General features: G+C 48.5%; 1 protein-coding gene across 7 annotated transcripts; it reads right to left on the reverse strand.

Moving 5' to 3' along the window:
• Positions 1–1,761: 1,761 nt before the first annotated feature.
• LOC132470553 (rho GTPase-activating protein 40) lies at positions 1,762–23,570 on the reverse strand. Of its 7 annotated transcripts, none has more exons than XM_060069266.1 (16): positions 23,191–23,570; positions 18,131–18,405; positions 16,233–16,459; positions 15,075–15,147; positions 14,053–14,195; positions 12,537–12,702; positions 10,992–11,083; positions 10,448–10,525; positions 9,685–9,844; positions 7,864–7,946; positions 7,235–7,444; positions 6,958–7,101; positions 5,997–6,175; positions 5,401–5,456; positions 2,554–4,613; positions 1,762–2,516 (listed from the first exon to the last, which is right to left on the reverse strand). In XM_060069266.1, exons 1-15 carry the CDS (start codon positions 23,262–23,264, stop codon positions 4,507–4,509), a joined length of 2,067 nt encoding a protein of 688 aa, XP_059925249.1. In that variant the 5' UTR covers positions 23,265–23,570; the 3' UTR covers positions 1,762–2,516; positions 2,554–4,506. The 7 variants fall into 7 exon arrangements, with proteins under 7 accessions (XP_059925249.1, XP_059925248.1, XP_059925250.1 ...); XM_060069265.1 differs by lacking the exon at positions 23,191–23,570 and adding an exon at positions 20,727–21,894; XM_060069267.1 differs by lacking the exon at positions 23,191–23,570 and adding an exon at positions 19,613–20,695.

The following is a 23,570-nucleotide window of genomic DNA, read 5'->3' on the forward strand; positions in this document are numbered from 1 at the left end:
AGGCATATTCCTTTATTCTTTCATTTTATTTTATTTGCTGCACTAATAAAACTAGAATCGGCCATTCCTTTCTCTGAATTGATGAAAATTTTATTTTTAATAAAACATCCAGAAGAGCTACATTAAATCCCCATTTATAATTGGCTGGATACATCTCTCATCAGGGTTATCTGAAACGGATAAGGCCTCCTTTCAGCATATTTGCTGCGAGGGACAATGCTTGATAAATAGAGATTATTTTCATTCAGTCTTTTTATCTTTAATTATACATTTTATTAACAGCACTTTTTAATGGAAATATTATTTTATGAGCTCTGCTATTTTTTTACATATTGTGTATATTTATTGTTTCTCTTTTTAATTAAATTCCTTTCTTTAAAACGTGCCTTTTAAATAGACATTTGAATATCTCTGATGTTCTTTTGACCCTATCAGAGCGCCCCTCCATGCAGATTTATCAACACCCAGTGGCGCGCGGCCTGCCTGTCTAACTGCTGGCCTGTCTGCCTCTCCACGAGAGATAGCGTTCTCTTCGTCACGCGCTTCATTATTTAAATGCTAATTGATTCTGCGCGAGGCTTTCAGACCGAGGGCCAGGTCCTGTCGTCCCGCATTGATTGTACGCGCGCTCAATGCACCTGCTGAATCCTGGAGTGACACGCGCTGACAGCGCAGCCACTCCTGCTGTCTGTCCGCCTCAAGTGCGACCATTGATAGGGTTGAGTGCTTCTAAAAGGCGGGAGGGGGGGGGGGGGGGGGGGGGACAAGTGCAACACAAAAAAAAATGCGTTGGTATAGTTTAAGATTCTGAATTGAGCACATCGAACATGAATAAAAAAGCTGGTTGGCACACGCGCGGAAACTGGGGAGGAGAAAATAGACCATGAGGCGGTTAAATGATCCGTTCTCCGTTGCTAGGAGACACTGGGGCTGGATGCTACAGATAAACGCTTGGATTTCACCCCTGGCTGCGAACAGAGATGGAAGAGAGAGTTTGAGAAAGGAGGGGAGAAGAGGAGAGGGGGGTTATAGAGAATGGAGATTGCAGTCTCCAAAAGGGCTGACCTCTATTTTCTTAGATCATTAGTAATTCCTTGTGAAGTAGCCTACGCTATTAAGTTATCATGTATGTATGTATGTATGTATGTATGTATGTATGTATGTATGTATGTATGTATGTATGTATGTATGTATGTATGTATGTATGTATGTATGTATGTATGTATCTTAATAAGAACTGCAACAATTTCTGGTCTGTGATTAGCGCATCACACACGAAAGGTATTTGGGGTCGCTAATAGCCAAACATCAGATATCAGTTACCTGGGAGGGAAATAAACATCTCCCTAACAGCAGTGTAGGCTATTCTGCCATTCATGTCACAAGTTAATCCCCATTCAAGGGGAAAATAAAATAAACCAGGACATGCCCGTTTCTCCTCCGTCAGGAGCCCGGGAGCGGCGTGCCTCTGAGTGCAGGCCGTAATTAGCTGTGAATGGAACTCACGCGGCTGATTGGCGGAGGAGAACTCAGGGGTCAGGCGTTCTGCGGGCGCGCGCTACAGACAAAGCGGCTGATTGCTATTCATCCATTGATTACAGTCATTTAGATCTACAGCCCGCTGAAGGAGCCTTCGCCTGTCGCGGGTCTGGCTCACTGGTGTTCTAGAGAATAAAATAACATGAACACAATCTAGAAAATATAAGATTGAGTCATCGTCTGTCACTTCTGTACAAAAAAGACTGAGGTTAGATGTGGACATAATGCATCATAAATTGTTTTTTTAATAGCCATTCCTTTTGGACTGGAACAATTAAATAAGGTTGCAATACATATTTGGAAATATATATTGGCAATAATTTAAACAAAATACAAAAAAGATGTCACCAAATAGGTACACAAATAAATACTTGCCTACAATTTCTGTTAGCTACTGGCCATTGAAATAAACTTGAGGCATTGGAAACAATGCCAGGCTGTATACCTTTCTCTACCATCAAACACATATCCACAATATAACCTATTCCTTATACACACTATGTAGCACTGTTACACTGATATCAACCATATTCGATATTCTGCCCTGGAGAATGAAGAATCACATCAGGCTCACAAACAGAAGCCGGATCTGACTCAGCAACACACACCCTGTGGGTCACACCTATTCAATCACCCCCTCTGTACATAGTTCACATGAAGGTTTGTGTCTGCTCACACTGGACGTGTGCGCGTGTGTGGTGTGTGTGGTGTGCGCAGGTTCCATGGTGGTGTAGTATACAGTGACACGTTGCTGAAGCCCTCTGGGGGGAGGGGGGGGCTTCAGAAGGTGACCTAGTTCACTTGATTATTGTCAGCAGAAGGCAGCAGCAGAGTCTCCATCATCAGCCGTGCTTTGTGCCGGGGCACTGAACTGTGCCTTGGACCCTGGGACGGCCCGATTGGACTTGTGTAATGAAGCTCGACACACACACACACACATACTCCGACACACATGCACACACTCACAAGCACACTCTCTCCCCCCCCTCCCCACGCACACACACACACACACACACACACACACACACACACACACACACACACAAACACCCACACACACAAACAGAGGCGAACCAACATGCACACACACAAACACACCCTTGCACACCCACACGCATACTTTCACACTCACGCATACATTATCACCCTCACACACATACATGCATGAACGACCCCCCAAATACACACACAAAAAATCACACACACACACACACACACACATACATACATACGCACAGTGTGGTGTGCAGGAGGGCCAGTAGAATTTATAACAGCCATTTATTACCTTCTCCTTTATCTGCAGCCGCTGCAGCGTTGTGCGGGTGCAGGCGCCGCGACAGCGTCATTATGGGCCATTATGGGGGACGGGGGGGGGGGGGACGGGAGATGGAAGCCAGGGAGGGTGATGGATGCGGCCAAGCCCGGCCTGTCATTACGCCACCTATTGAGTTTCACACTCGCTCGCTTACTCACAAAATGGCGGCGGGCAGGCGCCACCGCACCCTTCTCCACCGCAACATGGCTCCCATCTGGACTAATAAGTGACAAGGCGCACGAGTCGTTTCCTGCATTCGATTGGTTTTCTCTCGAACGGCGTCCTGTGTGTGTGCGTGTGTGTGTGTGCGTGTGCGCGCGCGCGTGTGTGTGTGTTATGAGCATGGAAGAAATACAATCAGAGGCGATACAGTGAAATGAGCCACAACAGCCAGTATGTCTATTTCAACGTTCATTCAAGATGGAGTTGAGCAAGAACAAGCAATATTTACAAGTGAAATGTGATTAGTTAAGGAGTACTGCTAGTTGTTTGGATGAAATACAATACACAGGTGAGAGAGAGACAAGTTGGAAGCAAACAAAAACGAATAACATACATGTAAGGGAACATTCTCATTATGATATTCACACGACCCCCAAGCTACTGAGGGACACAACTCTGTGGTCGTCCTAAAGTTACTCATCATGAATACAATACATTCAGCAATACAGACGCAACAACCACAACATCATCATCATCATCATCATCATCATCATCATCATCACATCCTTAATATAAATAATCACTTCGACATCACAAGAGTCGCTTCGGGAACTCGACATTGTAAAAAAAAAAAACAACTACACATAAAAATGAGACAGAAGGCTGGAGACCGGCTCCGCTCTCTGTCCCTGTCCACTCCCTTTTTTTCTTTTTTTTACAGAGTACAAAAAGGTGCCGTTGAGGATGAGACACTAAGGCCTTCGGTACGAAGGCGTTTTAAGAAAAGAAAAAAGAAAGTCTGTTGTTTTCTCCGCACATGTTCATTGGTTTTGATAATGTCAGCGAAGGAGCAGGACTCCCCCCTCCTCCCTGGAAGCAGAGGAAACCGACGAATGAGGGATCTACACCGGCTTTCCACTGATATGAACACTTTTGGTGGGGGGGGGGGGGGGGGGGTGACAGGCCGGACACACAGCGAAAAGCGGTTCCATTTTGGGCCGCTGCGTCGATGGAATGCAGCCGCTTGGCGCTCCTCGCTCGGGGAGCTGCAGGGCCCCATCTGTTCTCTCTCGTGGTCGGGGTCTATCGCCCCCAGAGCATCGCTGCCATGCCAAATGGTCGCTTTCCTCTCCCCTTCCCCTTCCCCCTCCCCCCTCCGGCTCCCGATTGGAAGTCCTGAGTCACGTGACCAAACCTGGCTGCTACTGCTGCAGTGCGACGCCGCAGTAACGCGGGGGGGGGGGGGAAGTAACGGCGGAGGGAGGGCGGAGGAGGGCGATGTGGGGGTATGGTGAGGGGCCTGGTGGGCGGGACTACTATACAACCATTCGTATCCCCCCGCCCCCCCCCCCCCCCCCCCCCCCCCTCCCCCGTCTGTGTCTCGGCCCGGAGAAAGTCATAAAACAGGGGGTCCCTGTCCTGCGATGGGGTGGGTGATGGATTGGGTGACGGCGTGGATGGGTGGGGTGCGTGGTGGGTGGGGGGTGCCATCACAGCCCTCTGCTTGCGTTGGGCCTCATCTTGATCACCCACTCTCCCGCAGGGTTGCTGTTGTAAAGGTCCAGAAGGTGTGTGTTGGGGTCCACACAGTGCTCACCTACACGCGCACACACACACATACAAGCGCACACGCACACACACATCCAGAAAGCAAGACAGGACATCGGAAGTTGAGCAAACATCAGAGGGAATGTCAAAAAAACGAAATCATGTTTCTAGGTTCTAGCACGAGGCAGAATTGTTAATAGCAATGATGATCTAGAGCAACAAACCCAACCTTTTTTGTCCTCCATAGCCCTCATCAGTAAGGCTCAGGTAGGCTTCCCTGACACCAAACCACCGGTTATCCGTCACTAATATAACACTGCTTCTTGTATCTTCTAGTACTGCTGAACTGATCGACAACAATATTTGAGATATGTCAAGCTAAATCGGAATCCCACAGAACCTCTTGGATGCATACACGCCTGCTTGAGAATCCAATCCAACATGCCCCTTATCGTAATATTATGAAGGAAAAAAACAACATAATCTGGACTGAAAACATGGGATACGAAGCTATTCATTTCTTCCCTCCCCCTGCACAAAGGTAAACTTGAATCAAACTATGTGACAGCTACCGACAGGTGTCCGCTGTTCGGTACATCTGTGCAGCCAGCCCGCTGCCCAGGCACGTAGCTCTACATGTGTGCGATGAGCATTTGTCTGCTCGGATAGCTGCAGATGCCCTGCCTGGATCTCTCTCTCTCTCTCTCTGGCGCTTCACGCCATCAGTTCAATGCGTACGCCCTCATTAGCCCAGCGAGCAGAAAGACATGCACATTTTACCCACTCTCCACTCAGATTAGGAGAGGGACTTTGATGTTTGCGTGGTTTCTACCTACCAATGTTCCCTCCAACTTCATAGATGGCACAGTCCGGATAGACCGTGGAGCCGTTCCTATGGAGATGGGATATTAGGATTATTATTATTATTATTACTACGCACATGCTCATATTTTGGTAATTATTTTTTGGTAATTGTTTTGGTCAGGCATGCTTTGTTAGGGTCATTACATATACAATCATACAACAATAATCAATGCATGTTTGTTCACTCCTTAGTGTTTGTCACGCTAGGAAGTACCACTGACGATTTAGCAAAAAGGTTATCTCCTCGAATGTACCCTTTTGGAGATGGATTGACTTGATTCATGATAGTGCAGCATTTAAGGTTTCACCATTTTGTGGCGTTTTGTAGTGAAATGTGAGCGTACAAATCTGGGTCAACATTTAGTGCACTACTTAATACCCATAATGCACTGTAATCTAGTCTAACCGCTAGATTTCCGGGGGATTATTGGGGCCCGAATTCCCCCCTATACCCCTATACCCCCTAAACACCATAGCAATAGTGTACTAAAGAGTGTTCACTACGTAGGAAATGAGGAATAAGGGAACAAGTGCTCCACATGTTGACCGTAGCTAGACCTCTCCTTACCGCCGTAGCTTGCCCTTGCTCTTGTCGGGGCTGCGGAGGAACTGCCTGTGGAACTGGGCCAGCAGGTCCGAGGCCCTGGAGGTGACGGTGACCTGGACCTCCATGGTGCTGCTCACCAGGTCTCCAACCTGCACCTTCACCGTCCGGCACGGCTGCACCACCGCAGCAACACAAGGGTTCTACGTCAAGCCCAGTCGTACGCAATCAATTGGGATGCTTTACAAATTGACTCTAGCGGAAAATGGTGTCAGGATTTTGTGCGGATGCAAGTTCTTAGAAAATGATTAAATAAAAGAATAATCGCTTTCTATGCTTTTTCATGCTTTATTATAGAGTGAGATCAAGATGAATGCATGGAAGACAAAGGGGAGGACATGCAGCAAAAGAGCAGGAGCAGGATCAAACCCAGGTCGCTGCGTTCAGGACTGAGCCTGTATGGTACACGCTCTACCCGCTGAGCCACCGGGGTGACCCAAATAATCTCTTTCTTAAATATAGTCTTCGTCATCATAACAGAATTATTCTGGATGAAACTGGGATAAGCCATGAGACATAGTGTACAGACTGGGGGACAGACGTTGGAGGTGTCCTTCTGGTTAGAACTTGGACATAGGACATAGTGTACAGACTGGGGGACAGACCTCAGAGATGTCCTTCTGGGTGGAACTAGGACATAGGACATAGTCTACGGACTGGGGGACAGACCTCGGAGGTGTTCTTCTGGTTAGAACTAGGACATAGGACATAGTGTACGGACTGGGGGACAGACCTCGGAGGTGTTCTTCTGGTTAGAACTAGGACATAGGACATAGTGTACGGACTGGGGGACAGACCTCGGAGGTGTTCTTCTGGTTAGAACTAGGACATAGGACATAGTGTACGGACTGGGGGACAGACCTCGGAGGTGTTCTTCTGGTTAGAACTAGGACATAGGACATAGTGTACGGACTGGGGGACAGACCTCGGAGGTGTTCTTCTCGGGCTTGTCTCTGGTGTCCGTGTGGATCTTCCTCAGCAGGTTCTTGATGCGGCGGTCGTAGAACTGGTAGCGGCGGTTGCTGTTCTCGTTCAGCTTGCGCACCTGGCTCATCAGGAAGTTGGGAATCTGAGGTCAGAGGAACAACGCGTAAGCGGGCGGACGTGGGCTCCCGTTCCATTCGACACCATGTCACCGAGGGGCCGCCACTGTCGGACTGCGTCCCGCCTCCCCCCCGGCCCCCAGGGGGGGCACCACTGACCGTCCAGAGCAGGTCCTGGTAGCGGATCAGCAGCCTCATGATGTCGGCCGCCTTCTCGGCGTGGCCCTTCTCGGCGCCGCCGTCCGTCAGCCGGCTGGGCACGGCCTTGTGCAGGAACAGGTTGGGCGCCATGATGGTGGCCACCGCCCACAGGGTCATCCGGTTCCTCCTCTCCCTCGACACCACCTTGCTGAGGAACTCCAGCAGAGCCTGCCGAGGGGTGAGAGAGAGAGACAGAGACAGAGACAGAGACAGAGACAGACAGACAGACAGACAGACAGACAGACAGACAGACAGACAGACAGACAGACAGACAGACAGACAGACAGACAGACAGACAGACAGACAGAGAGAGAGAGAGAGAGAGAGAGAGAGAGAAGGGAGATGGTGAAGTCACGGAAGCAGAGCACGGATATGCAGAACGACAGCACCACATGGAAGTAGTCATGCAAGCATGCCGGTGCGTGTGTGCGTGCAGGCGTGCGTACAGGGCCCGCGGGCCTTCAAACGCACAGATTGGCCAGACACACACACACCGTGTTTGTGTTTATGTGTATGCGATTGTGAGTGTGAGTGTGACTGTGAGTGTGAGGGTAAGGGTGAGGGGGTGTGTGTGTGTGTGTGTGTACCTTGAGTGTGTTCCTGTTGGGCTCTGGCAGCAGCAGGATCAGCAGGTTCAACATGTGGAGCTTCTGTTTCAGCTCTGTAATGTCTGCAGGGAAAGAAGAGGAGAACATATATATTAATAAGAGATTGTGAGTGTACACACACCCCCACACACACAGACACACACACTGTCATACACAGTACTCATTTCCTCTCGGTTTGCCCCCAGAATAATAGGATGTGTAAAAGATTAATGGCATTGTGACAGCCGGCCATTAGGATTTTGTTAGCGTATGTCTTGGTGCTCATACACATCATTCATCACCAGCAACCAAAACACACTCATTTCCCACCCCGCATGCACCACAGCCCTACATCTAACCCTGTAGTACACTGCCTTTGTTCCAGAGACTCACTTTTAAGTTCAAGTCGTTGAACCTTTTGGGTTCGACACAACGCTGCAGAAGAATCGGGTTATCAGCCCTTTACATCTTAATGGAGGATCATCTTAGTGAGAGCCACGGAGATAAGCTAAGGACAGGTGGGGCATCGCAGTGAACGTTGACGACACAGACTCCCTCCATTCGAGAGTAGGGAGTGGCTGAGCAGAGCCTAGGAGGAGGAGGAGGAGGAGGAGGAGGAGGAGGAGGAGGAGGAGGACGTGTCGATGTGATTGTTGTGTGGTTGATTAGCCACAGATGAAGTGCCCAGGCTGGGATGAGTAGGGTCTTAATGAAGGACACTCCTTTGATGAGATGGTCTTCTCAAAAGACACTCTAATGGCGCATTTCCACTGCAGGGTGCGGAACGGATCGGATCGCAAAGGTGCGGGTCGGATCGCGTTTCCACCGCCAAAAGTGGGCGTGACCCGGACTTTGCCGTACCCGTTCCGACCCCATTCTAGGGACTCCTCCGTTGCGGTACCCAAAACGAGACCAGACGCCTGAAAGGGTACCCTGGAATTCTAGCTACACCCCCCCTCCGTTGATTGGTCGACAGAATCGTCACTTCCGGGTGACGCGGGGATAAAAACAAACAAACAGTAGCCTCGAGGTATTATTCTTTACAATTAACATGTCGCGTAAAAAGCTTGCTTGGGCGAACAAGGAGGTGGAGACGTTTGTCTGCATTCTTGCGGAGGAAGACGTTGTTTACGATGTTTACGTAGCTGCCGCGGCGATTGACATCCGGCCTACCACCAAGGGTACTGTCGGCAGTGGAAACGCGACCTCGGAACTGAGCTGGGCTATACTGCCCCCTCCCTACCGCCCCTTTGCGATCCGATCCGTTCCGCACCCTGCAGTGGAAACGCGGCATAATGGCTAATCAATTTGAAAACGGGTTTTATTAAAAATACTTGGATGCATTACAATTTTTTTATGTTTACCAGTTGAACTCAAATAATAAATAAAGACCAGCAAAAACAATGGCCCATTAGCCCCTAGGTATTGATAACACTATACCAAAGGAAAATAGATAAAACCACAGATAACACCATTTATGTATTGATTATTCCACTGTTTTGTGTACATGGGACGACGAATTTCAATCTCCATTAAAGAACAATATCCATCTCTCTCTAGTTCACATAGCGGCCATATTGGGTCCTTGGTGGGCAAACCTCCTCTCCCACTCACACTGGGATCACACTGTGATCAACAGCCAATAGGCAGCCAGCCGGGGCCTGGGGGGGGCCGGGGCCTGGGGGGGCCGGGGCATGGGGGGGGCCGGGGCCTGGGGGGGGGGGGCCTGGGGGGGGCCGGGGCCTGGGGGGGGCCGGGGCCTGGGGGGGGCGGGGCCTGGTGGGGGCGGGGCCTGGGGGGGGCCGGGGCCCTGCGACTCACCTCTGACGGCGCTGAAGGTGTTGAGGTGCTCAGCGGTGAGCAGCGGCGACGGAAGCTCCCGGATGAACTTTTTGAGCAGGGCGGCGGCGTCGTTGGGGCTGACCTCGTCCCAGTCCACCCCCCCGGAGTAGAAGGTGGTCTCCAGGGTCTGCTGCAGCAGCTTGGGGAGGAGAGGGAGAGGAGACACACGTCAGCATGTTGCTCATGGCGCTCACACCCCCAGGCTGAGGCTCTGAGGTGAGATTAGCCGTTACAAGACGTTTTGAAAGTATGCCTCTTCTGACGACGCAGTTGGGCGTGTCCACCTCGATGTGTACAGTTTAGATGAGTAACGTTGGCTACAGTCCACTGGGTAGGCTGGTAGACCGATCTATAGGTGGACACGCCCACTTGTGATGTCAGAAGAGGCAGAATTTCTCCCCAGCTTGTAACGGCTTATCACACTCACGCCTGGTGGTATTATATGTCACCTACAAAGAACCCGTTAAGGTAGTCGATTGAAGGGACCTGTGGTCAGGTTTAAGATAGACACACACCTTCCTGTATGCTGCTGATGTTTGCTGATTATGTTTGAGAGACCAAACACATGTTCAGACAATTTTGGTAAATAACCAACGAGCAAGTACATTCATTTTACTTAGTAGTTCATTGATTCGACAGTCCCTGCTAGATTCAAAGGCACTACTACCACCACTACTACTACTGCTACAACTGCTACTGCTACTGCTACGTCATGTTTCATAGAGAGGGACAGTTGGGTCACCTTGATTCTGGACTGAGAGCCGGGTACCCGCAGAATGCCCTCGGACTCGACCCCTTTCTTCTCCAGGAACGACAGTAACTGCAGAAACAAATAGAAACCAATTCAATGACATAAGGAATGAGAAACAAGCGAAGGAGCTGGAAAGAGTCATTTGATTTGCCGGGTGATATGTAGCGCTTGGCTGCCCCCGCTGGTGGTACCTGGTAACTGATACCAGAGCCAGGGTGTGGCCCAGATGCAGACATTACAATGAATTCTGGTAAGCCGTCCAACAAAGCAATGAATATGTTGTGGGAAAGAACATAGATGTTGGAGGTATTAACTAGATAAATAATGTATACTGAACCTAACCACATTAAGATCAAATCAAATCAAAAAATAAATGTGATAATTAGGAGAAAGACCGTTTGGTTCTATTTAATTCCTGCTTTCATATGACTCATTCTCCGACCACTTATGATATGCTCGGGCTGCAATGCAACATGAGCTCTCCAAATTATCACAACAAAACGGTGACTTGAGCGAGCGGGTGATTGGTGCTCACCGCCTGCAGGAGGAGAGGTGTGGTGGTGCTGGGCTTGACTCTCTGGTCGTTCTCCAGTAGCGTTGCCAGGGGCACTCCAAACAGAGCGCTCTCTGAGGAGGGAAAAACGGTGGGCTGTTATAACTGTCAACCTTACTTTCACCTTCAACACTCCCTCTGCCTGATCGTATATTCGTCTGTACTAACAGGGCTCAACACTGCCCTCTGGTGGCCACAATAATGTGTGCACGATTGTATCTTTGTGGTTGGGTGTGTAGCTGGTGTTAAACATTCTGCATGGATTGATTTTTTATATAGGTTTTAAATTGCTGTTCAAAGTGTTGTGCTTCTGTTTGTGTGTGTGTGTGTGTGTGTGTGTGTGTGTGTGTGTGTGTGTGTGTGTGTGTGTGTGTGTGTGTGTGTGTGTGTGTGTGTGTGTGTGTGTGTGTGTGTGTGTGTGAGTGACGTGTGTGTGTGACGTGTGATCCTGTGTGCTTAAGTCGGTGTGGGTGTAACTATCTGTGTGTGTGTATTAGTCTGTTTTGTCTGTGTCTTTTCTGTGTATGTGAGTGTACGTCTGTCTTTTATGTGTGTGTGTGTGCGTCTTTTTTGTTTTTGTTTTTGTGTGTGTGTGTGTATGTGTGTGTGTCTGTCTGTGTGCTCCTGTGTGCGTAGGTTACTGTGAGGGTAGTCTCGCAAAGCCAGACCAAACTACAGCAAGTAGAATGGTCTGGAGCCACGCTACCTCGAGCCGTCTATACGTGGGGAAACTGGGCGGGCCTGTTTTTATTTCTTTAAACCAATCACAATCGTCTAGGGCGGGGCTAAGCCCGGGAAGCAGCAGTCCCATGAGCAGTCCTCTTCAAAACTCGCCATGCTGCCTAGTTTCCGAGTTTGAGGGGGAGAAACCGGAAGGGGAGGAGTCGCGGCCAAATCCGACGCTAGGCAATAGACGCTGTCCACTTCCGTTCAGCCAGACTACTGTGAGGGTAACTGTGTGTCTGTGTGTGTGTGGGTGTGTGTGGGTGAGTCTGTCTTTTCTGTGTCTTTTATGTAGGTAGGTGTATGTCTTTCTTTTTGTGTTTGTGTGCTTATGTGCGTTTTGTGTACGTGTGTGTGTTTTCTTGTGTGTGTTTGTGCGTTTCTGTGTGTGCTCCTGTGTGCGTGGTCAATGTGAGGGTAACTATGTGTGTGTGTGTCTGTCTTGTCTGTTTCTTTGTGTACATGGGTTTATGTGTCTTTTTTGTGTATTTTTTGTATGTTTGTGTGTGTGTGTGTGTGTGTGTGTTTGTTTGTGTTTGTGCTCCTGGGTCGATATGAGGGTAACTATATGTGAGTGTGTGTGTATCTGTCTTGTCTCTATCTTTTGTGTATGTGGCTGTATGTCTGTCTTTTCTGTGTCTTTTGAGCATGTGTATTTTTTTATGTGTATGTGCGTGCATTCGTGCGCACGTGTATGAGTGCACGTGCTTGGATGTGTGCACGTGTGACTTTTGTGGATATTTGTGAATGTGTGTGCGTGTGTGCATGCCTGTGAGCGGGTGTCTACTCCGGTCCGCAGCCTACCTGCCATCTTCCTTTTGGACATCTTCTGCCTCTTGACCTCCAGCTCCAGCAGGTCGCTGAGCGCCGTCATGTCGATGAGCGCCAGCTGACGCACCTTCTTCAGGTCCCCCGGGGACAGGTCCTGCACCCGGGTCACGCCCAGGCGGCACTGGGGGCAGACCACCCTCTGAGAGGCCGAGAGGGAGAGAGAGAGAGAGACGGACAGAGGGAGCTTCAGATGACCGTCCTTTACAGCTGGAATGGAATGTGCAGTTTGCAGAAATGGGACACACAACGCTTTGAGACTGAAGCCCAGAGCACGCGGCCGTGAAGGGACGGACACACAATCATTTTTCTAAAAGTTTGTTACAGAATTGAGTCCTGTACGAAAGTGGTCAGAGAAATACAGACCTGGTGCATATAATACACTAAAACAGAGCTTAAAGAGACAAACAGGGTGCGCAGAGAGAGAGGGTAGGAGAAGAGAGAAACACATGTATCTCTCTCTCTCTCTCTCTCTCTCTCTCTCTCTCTCTCTCTTTGGATGTTCCATATTCCATATTTGAATAAAGAGAAGAGGAAAATGTAGGATATATCTTTGAGGAAGAGAACAGAGCTAGGGAGGTGAATCCACACCACATTTGGAAAGTGTTTTTACACCCCTAATTTACGGCATGTACATTTCCTCCTGTCGAGATGCTATCTCACTATGAAATGTGTTCAAACCTAAATGACACACACACACACACACACACACACACACACACACACACACACACACACACACACACACACACACACACACACACACACACACACACACACACACACACACACACACACACACATGCCATTGTGCTGAGCTAAGAGCCCTCATTCATCTCCTCTGTTTATCCCTGTTATCTAACAAACAACAGCCAGCTCATTAGAACTGGATTAAATCATAAAGTATGTGTGCTCATTACAGACGGGCCATGAAACTATGAACACACACAAGGCTGTAATACGCCCAAAAACAATGCTGTAATCCAAACACATTGTACGAATATTCTGAATAAAGGTCCCGTTCTTATACTTGAAAGCTCATTCTCAGAATAGTAACCAAGACAGAATTTGAGTCAAATCAAAACCTTGTTATTATATTTTGATTGTTTTCAGAATCCACAGCATCTACTTCCCTAAACACTTGAATGGTAAAAGTAGGCCACTATATGTCACATTATTTTGCTGTAACATTTCATACGTTTTCCTGTTCCCCATGGATTCTCTGCATAATAACAGTGACACTCAATAGCAATTCCATTGTCCTTAAATGGTAAATAGAAACTATCCAAACCTGGAAGACCTGATGTGAGTGTATGTGTAGGGAGGAGAGAGAGAGAGAGAGAGAGAGAGAGAGAGAGAGAGAGAGAGAGAGAGAGAGAGAGAGAGAGAGAGAGAGAGAGAGAGAGAGAGAGAGAGAGAGAGAGAGAGAGAGAGAGAGAGAGAGAGAGAGACATGTGTGGGAAAGTGTGGGAGAGTGTGTGAGTGGCCTTACAGGCAGGGTTCCTTCTTCTTTCCTGCTGTTGCTCTGGGGGAGCTTGGCCTGCTTCAGGAAAATGGCTGCCTGATCACAGTAGGCCACATCTGTGATGAAGATCTCCTCCTTCAGACCACTCTGCTGCTGCTCTGTACGAACCACTGTGTGCGCGCACACACAACCACACACACACACACACACACGCACGCACGCACGCACGCACGCACGCACGCACGCACGCACGCACGCACGCACGCACGCACGCACGCACGCACGCACGCACGCACGCACGCACGCACACACACACACACACACACACACACACACACACACACACACACACATACAAACTATATATTAGTTCCAATTCATGTCCTGGATTGCATTGAATTGTTTCACTGTTGTAGCAGCTTTCAGTGTGTGTATTTGCGTGTGAATGTGGGTATCTGACAGGGAAGCTACGGCATCTATCAGATGTGGCATAGGCAGGAGCCAAACTGGTTTCCAAATCATTTTTTTCAACTGTTTTAGGTTCTCTAGAATTTCAGCAATGTTTCCGTCAATTAACTTAATCAGATTTGTCAGCCGATGGAAAATTCTCCCTCTAGCCATTACATAATACAAATGCTTTATAACCGAGTGTACATTTGGACAAACTTTCCCAAGTTATTTATTTATAAAAAGATGGATTATGGCAATTGTTGAGCTGTGACACCTTGAGTGTTTCTGGTTTTGTGTTTAATACTTCCCACTAACTATGACCAAAAGCTCCTAACAATAACCTTGTTCACAAAGGACAGGTATCATAAACCTAGAACTATAAACAGTAACCATGTTCAGTGGCATCTTTATCTCATCATAATCGATATCAATGTGAACCAGTGATTGATCCATCATTATCGGTAGGCCTGAGCTGGACAGGCAAAGATGATTACCATCTAGCCAATCACAATCACACCACATCTGATCTGCTGTTCATCTGACTGGCTGAGACTTCTTAGAGGCGATCCTTGTTTGGCTGTTTTGCTGTGAGCTCTCACCTGACAGCGGTGATTTGGCCACGGACGCCATGTTGTCTTGAGCTCGGCCTTCACCGTGCTGGGACCCAAACGTCTAGCGAAGGAGCACAAATAAAAATGTACACATATAAAACACGATATTTTAAACACACACAGGAACCCCATAAAATAAGGAGCAACAACAACTAACACAAAAATCAAAAAAACAACTGTGAACCAGGTATTGTTTGAAATGATACTTAGAAACAACCTTTTATTTTACCACTGGGAATACAGGTCAGAGTTTATCGATATCAAACAACATATTTTTTCGTACCCATTGACAGAGTGCCGATAACAATCAGAGGACGGTGGTCCCCCCTCAGCGGGCTGCTCAGATGGACCGGACAAAGCATGGCATTTACACCAGAAAGCCCTCTTTGTCCCCATGAGTCAGGGGCCACAGATGGAACATGACAGGTGAGGCCACACACACACACACACAGACACGCACACACACACACACAGAGACACACACACACACACACACACACACACACACACACACACACACACCGGTCGACGGTGACAGCATTTCCGGGACCTGCCGACAACTAGCACCATGGGAATGGACCGCTAAACGTGTCGTCGTTCTACTGCAATGACATCGCTGACCACCAGGGGGATAGACCGCTCCACTGTGTCCTTGAACTACTGTCCCCGAGTGACCAAAGGCCTGCCCCCTGGGAGGCTGACGGGTGTCAGTGGACACGTGTTACATTGCGTCTAGATGTAGATTATGGGCGTCCATCTGATATCTAGCACTATGACGGTGAGCTGTTTGTAGTGGCGATGCCGTCGATGGTATCATCGGTATCCCGTAACCGTCAGATAACAGGGATTGAATGGACTATCTTGCAGCTAAAGCAGGTTCTTGCACAGAATCAAAACACATTTCTAATCCTTTTAATGATTCATGAAAGTATTAGAAGCATGTGAAGATGTTCCTGTTCCAACAAGGAAACAAATTACGAAAACAAACTGCTTTAAAGAATCTATCTCATAAGCAACAACCTGAAAAAAGCCCCAAGGTAAGGCTTAATAAACCTTTACATAAAGCAATGCATAAAGTTCTCCATGAAGCTCTTCATAGAGCTCTTCATAGAGCTCCTGATAAAGCTCATATGAAAGGTGTGGTACCTGAGTGATGGGGGAGTTGAAGATGTCCCGGACGTCCCGGGGCGGGGGCTTGTTCCTCTTGCGGAGGGACAGCGTGTAGGAGTCCAGCCGGCGCTGGACGGCCTCGGCCTGCGTGCGCGTCAGCGTCGACAGCAGCACGGCGTTCTCCACATCCTCCGCAGCACCCTCGCTCACCAGCAGGTTGGACAGACCAGCATCAGCCAGCCACTGCTCCTCCTGCTCCCCCTCTGAACACACACACACACACACACACACACACACACACACACACACACACACACACACACACACACACACACACACACACACACACACACACACACACACACACACACACACACACACAGGGACACACACACACACACACACACACACACACACACACACACACACACACACACACACACAGGGACACACACACACAGGGACACACACACACACACACACACACACACACACACACACACACACACACACACAGGGACACACACACACAGGGACACACACACACACACACACACACACACACACACACACACACACACACACACACACACACACACACACACACACACACACACACACACACACACACACACAGGGACACACACACACACACACACACACACACACACACACACACACACACACACACAGGGACACACACACACAGGGACACACACACACACACACACACACACACACACACACACACACACACACACACACACACACAGGGACACACACACACAGGGACACACACACACACACACACACACACACACACACACACACACACACACACACACACACACACACACACACACACACACAGACACACACACACACACACACACACACACACACACACACACAGGGACACACACACACAGGGACACACACACACACACACACACACAGGGACACACACACACACACACACACACACACACACACACACACACACAGGGACACACACACACAGGGACACACACACACACACACACACACACACACACACACACACACACAGAGGGACACACACACACACACACACACACACACACACACACACACACACACACACACACACTCACACACACACACACACACACACACACACACACACACACACACAGGGACACACACACACACACACACACACACACACACACACACACAGAGGGACACACACACACACACACACACACACACACACACACACACACACACACACACACACACACACACACACACACACACACACACACACACACACTCACACACACACACACCCACACACACACACACACACACGCACACACACACACACACACACACACACACACACACACACACACACACACACACACACACACACGCCACACAGAGGCATTTATGAGTATGCACAGAGGCACAAGTATTCTAAACGAATGCACAGACACATACGTAGGTTCAACGCTTCATGGGCAGCAACAGAGACGACTGTGGGCGCACATTACATTAAGCATGGCATGCATACACACACACACACACATACACACACACATAACACACAACAAAAATACACCATATACTCATAAATGATATGGTGTAATGTTCACAAGGCAAGATACCACTGGTGAATAATTAGCCTAATACCATCACGCATATGAGTGAATGCACACTATTGCCCTGTCGCACAGCCTTCATAACACTGGCCAATAAACAGACTAAATTATTCAGCCTCACTGGCATGGCAGCAGAGGCTAATCTTGTCCATCCGCACGCATGGCTTCCCCTTCACCGTTCCCATTCAGACCCCTCCAACAGGACAAGGCTGGGTCCACACGCCACAAGCTAACCGCTAGGTGCAGGAAAGGAGCCGTACGACCAGGTGGTGCTCTGCTCGCTCTCACCTTCCGACTGTCTGGAGTCCCGCCTGGCACGCTCCTCCAGCTCCGCCTCGTAGCCACTCCCCTGGCGAATGGTCTCCACCTCGCTCCAAAAGGAGTCCAGACACAGCTTGTCCGGCAGCTCCTGCTGCTCCTGATGCTGCTGCTGCTGCTGCTGCTGCTCGGTTGCCGACGGCGATGAGCTCTCCTCCCGTGGGTGCAGTGTGTGCTCAGAGGCGGTCGGGTCCTGTGTGCTGCTGGCCCAGGGCTCCCGGTTCATCTCGGAGGGGCAGGGATCTCTGTCGGGAACAATACACACACACACACACACACACACACACACACACACACACACACACACACACACACACACACACACACACACACACACACACACACACACACACACACACATAAACACATGTGCAACGTGAGTAATCACACACACACAGGTACTAACACACACTCAAAATGATATCAAACCCATGCACAGGAAATTAAGCAAATGAAATCTAACATACACATACACACTTGAGCACTGAAGAAAAGGCTGAAGATGAGGCCGGCGCAGACTGATAGAATGCAAAAAAAAAGAGGCAAGTCCAGGTTGAAGGAGAGACAAAAGGAGTGGGACGGAGGGAGGGATGATGCGAGGAGAGGGAAACGGAGAAGGCGACTGTGCACACAAAGAGGGGGGCGTCTTTTGTTCGTGCAAAATGCGTCCGGGAGGCAATAGTACCATCTCTAACCACTAGATGGCACTGCCTTACTGTAAACATGCTGTATTACCAAGGGCGTCACACACGCCCTCAGTCCGCAGACAAGAAGAATGTATAGCGCAACGACCGTGACTGATGTCATGCACAATGTAAACCGACTTAAACCAGTCGTTAAACTAAGCCGTTTTCATGTTATTATAACCAACGTCACTGAAGCCGTAACTCTGGTAGCGCCTTTCATCCGTGGCTCGGGTGGTCCATGTCCAGGGACAACAAAGAGACACATAGAGCCCAGCGGAGGACAGCGCGCTCAGACTCGACGGAGCCGCGGCTCGCGCCTCTACCAAACTCCATCCATAAGACGTGACCATGTGTGATGCTCTGCTAAGTGGACGTGTCACATTTTACGAGTCTGCATAATACATCTGCCTCGATGCGTTTGTGTGGTCTCTGCATTTTGCATTTCTAAGGCTCGCTTCTTGAGACACACCCCTTCTCACAACACCCCCCCGAATTCATAGTCGGCTCGTCTATGTTTGCGGAAGTATGCAATGAGATAATTGAAAGGGGTTCGTCCAAGATGTTTTTGATCGTTAAATAAATCGTCTCATTGTATTTAGACATTGCAAGCCTCATTATAGATTGATGTGGGCCAACAATGTGTGGAATACATTGTCATATATAGCACATAACCCAGCAATAGGTACAGCATCATGCACCTTTTTTCTTGTACAACATCTGGCCTCCCCCAGCTGTAACAAGCCGAAACACCCTCCTGTGAGACTACCTGGGCATAGAAGACTCCATTGGCTCGACAAGACCACCATAAGCCCAGGCCCAGTCCTGCTGTTCTTGTGAACAGCACAACAGGCTGATGCAGCAGGACCCGGAGTGCTCACAGTACGGCTTGTTTTAAAGTTAGTAGAAATTAGCCAATAATGATTTGAAAACTACTAGAAGTATATAAACGATTTCCATTAGATTACTATTACTTCTCATATTAATACTAATAACACTCATGTTTAGTTTTTTTTTTACACCTAAAACCAATTAATCTCACTATTCACTACTCATTGCGTGGAATAAACAAAATAAAATATTAATTCAACCACGTTTGACCTTAAGGTAAAGGATGAGGAAGTTCTCCAAGTCACGTAGCTCTTGCATTTGTCTGGTTGGACATAAAGGAGAAGAAATTAGAGCTGAAAAGTTGAACAAACGGAAGGAGCAAATAAATCTAATCAGTCTCAAACCCCTGCAGGCATTATGTGTGTAAGGGAAGTGTTTGTAAAAGTGCTTCCCTGCCCCAGGTGTTGAAGTAGGTTTCTGTGTAACATGTATATGAATATAGATAAATTATTCATTAATTTCTTATGAAATATTGTGCTTGTAATTATACACGTAAACATCTTGTAGGGGGAACAGTCGGAGGTCCTGGTTGCAAAAAAATACCTTTATTTTTTCCATTCCTCAAAGTAATGAGAAGCTTTGAGAAACTCTGCACTTGATAAGCTACCCGTAGTTATTATATAGATGTGTGAAAGTGAACTGTAGCCTAGCAATAGATGCAATAGATGCAATGAAACTGCAAAAACAGAACAAGAGTCCCACTCAGCCTGGCTCTATACACCCTCTCACACAACATGTAGACAGCCGACCACAAGACCTCCGCAGAGCACAGAGCTGCGTGATCAATCGATTATTGATCACGGGGGGGAATCTATACACTTGGCTGCGTCACCCAATGAAGCAGCAATGCAAAACAGATTCAGAGAATGACATTCCAAACACTCCTACTACTTATTACTAATAATTGCTTCTCAGATAATGGGGTCCTCTCTGCACCAAACGGAAGGCTAGTTTCAATCAAAATCAAATAACATTACTAAAAGCCTGTCTACCTGCCGCGGTGCTTCAAGCTCTTGGGCGTGCGCGGACGACGGCCCCCACGCATCCGAAACCGATGGAGTCTGTTGAGAGCCAAGTGTGTGGCGGGGGCCACCGGCGCAGCTTCCCCGCTAGCCATGGCAACTCAGGCTGGAGGGTCTATAGTCCAGCTGTAGTGCTGCTGCCGTATCCAAAGAGGTCCTCCTATACCTCCGCAGCTCCTCAGTACGTATGTGCACACGTTGGTGTGTGTGTGTGTGTGTTTGTGTGTGTGTGTGTGTGTGTAGGTGGGGGTCATAAGACCAACTGACACCCGATGAGGTTTTTCGTCGCTTCCTTCTGAACGGGTTTCTTGAGTGCAGAGTGTCAGCAGAGTAAAGCTCTGATAGGAATGTGGGGCAAGAGGGAGGAGAAATGGGCCCGGGGAGGGGAGGAGGGAGGAGGAGGGGGGTGTGACCGCGAGCCATTAACGCGTCATTCATACCTGTCCCGTCCCGTGTTATCTGCCAGAAGATGACACACCCGGCCCTGAAAGTTATGGGCCCCCTAAAGCCTGTATCCCTTACATCTAGACGTAGCCCTCAATGGCCTCACACACCCTCTCCCAATCTTTGGGGGATTGGGTACACTGAAATATGGAAATGAATGACATGTTTGCCATGCGCAACTGGTTGAAACCCAGCACTGTTAACCCTCTTCAGGCCTGATAGACATTAGGCACGGCTTGCATGACGCAGGCATTTTATACATGGGGGCCTCACAGCTGTTATGAATCTACTACAAGCAAGGTATGTTAGTAGAAGAATGCAGATTCTGTTACACAAAATGACATCATCAGATGTTTCAAAGGATGACCTTTTGTCGCCTAATCCACACTTTTAAGAGCAAACGCCAAACCAAACATTGTTCAACTGCTACTTTCTGTTACAGTTCAAGCAACGGCTTCGACACTGATTCACACCATATATGGGAATAGGAGTGGAGCAAAGTATGTCTACATAGACATACTTGTGGTTTAAGGCCTAGTGATACCTCGTACCTGAACCAGGAGGAATTATTACTACAATCCCTTGGTAGTCACGTGTTGTTCCTTTTTTTTGCTGTATGACATGTGAGCAGTTAACAGAGAGAAAACGACAAAGTCCCATTGAGAAAAGAAAGGGAAAGAGCGAGACTAAAAGAGAGAGAGAGGGAGAGAGAGGGAGAGAGAGAGAGAGAGAGAGAGAGAGAGAGAGAGAGAGAGAGAGAGAGAGAGAAATGGTCATGGAGAGGCTCTGGTTCCTCAAGTGAAACAGGCTTGTCAACAATACCACTGTTACTATGACCTAATCACAACTCCATTAAGCACCATCTGAATGTTGCTCTGCGATCCTAACTGGAATCCCACCATGCAATGTTTTTTTCCAAACAACCAGATGCTGACCTGTATTGCAGTCTGTCTGTCTGTTTGTTTCTCTTACATTTGTAAAAATAGGCTTAGTAGAGGAGATTTGATGCCAGGGCTCTGTGCTGATTTAGAGTAGTCAAATACAGAACACACGATGGGATAGACTTAAAGAAAAAGTTATATAAAAGTAAACTATTTAACAAAAAATAACTGTGCTTCAAGCCAGAATAAATAATCACCTGGATGACCTAAATACATGCAATGTATTGGGTTACCTCTGCAGTCGGAGGAAGAATGAGGATGTGGATAGTTCAGGTTGGCCTTTGTCCTCATTTTCTTAAACTATAGGTGACAATAATTAAACCTGCCTTGCCTTGCCAAGATCATTAAATTGCCAGAAGGCTCGTGTTAGCGCACCATTGTTGATACAAACGATGGAGGCTGCAAATGTCACAGTGGCGTGATTGGTTCTCTGTGAATAGGACGTACACAGTAACGCAAAAAATATCAACAGGAAATGAAAGGCCGGCAGAAAAGAATGAAGGAGAATGCCATGTCTTTAATTAATCACTACTTCAAGGGGAATAACAACACAAGTCAGCGTGGTCACGAACAGGCCTAATCCACCGGGCCAGCGCTGGTAAAGCCACGCTGGAACGCAACAATCTTTAATCCCTTTGTCAGAATTCCACTTTAAGCCTCTTAACTTGAGTATTTCCGAATAAAGTGGTGAATTACCATGCAGGTACAATGCTTATTCAAATGTCCTTGCATGAATACCTTAAAAGAGGCCAAATGTTTGTCCTGGAATTGGCTATCATAAAATTCATGACTAATAGCCAATAATAAATCAACCTTTACAGTTTAAATATAAAAGTTTATAACCATTTCATCTCTCTCACAAATAATCTTTCAACTGAACACCAAAGCACACTGATCCCAGACTTCGGACCTAAAGCACCCGACCACCAGCACCACCACCAGCACCACTACAAGCACCACCACCACCACCACCACCCCCAGCCCTACTACCAGTCCCAGCAGCAGCAGCCCACTGTCTAGAGCTCCATCAGATCAGGGATTAATCCTACCTGCTCTTGGCCCGGCTGTTGGCTCTGCCCAAGAGAAGCTGCCGGGCCACCAGTCCGCTTCTCCGCCAAGGCATCCTGCCGCCGTTGAGCCCCCCCTCCCTCCCTCCCACCAACCTCCACCGCCTCTAAGCACCACGAACACCACGACCACCGCCGCCTCTCAATAAAGAGAAGGGTCGACGCCGTATAGCGAGTAGGAAGCGGCGGGCGCTTGCTCCGTCCGTCCGTCCGTCAGGCAGTTCCCTTGCAGTCTCCTCGGCCCGCACAAACACATTGAACAAGGACACCGCTGCGTCACTGCAGCGTAGCGTTGCATCCTGGGGCAGGAAGGGAGCCTGAGGGCCAGGGGTATGTGTGGGTGTGTGTGGGTGTGTGTGTAC

Source organism: Gadus macrocephalus, chromosome 13 (assembly GCF_031168955.1).
Source record: "Gadus macrocephalus chromosome 13, ASM3116895v1".
In the NCBI taxonomy this organism is placed as follows: Eukaryota; Metazoa; Chordata; class Actinopteri; order Gadiformes; family Gadidae; genus Gadus; species Gadus macrocephalus.

Excerpts from the sequence above, each read along its gene's own strand:
- LOC132470553 (XM_060069263.1), bottom strand. The coding sequence starts at position 18,885 with ATGTTTACAGTAAGGCAGTGCCATCTAGTGGTTAGAGATGGTACTATT. Across the intron at positions 14,196-15,074 it reads GGCCAAATCACCGCTGTCAG|TGGTTCGTACAGAGCAGCAG; the intron begins GTGAGAGCTCAC and ends GCGCGCACACAG. Across the intron at positions 12,703-14,052 it reads AAGAAGAAGGAACCCTGCCT|AGGGTGGTCTGCCCCCAGTG; the intron begins GTAAGGCCACTC and ends TCGGCCTCTCAG.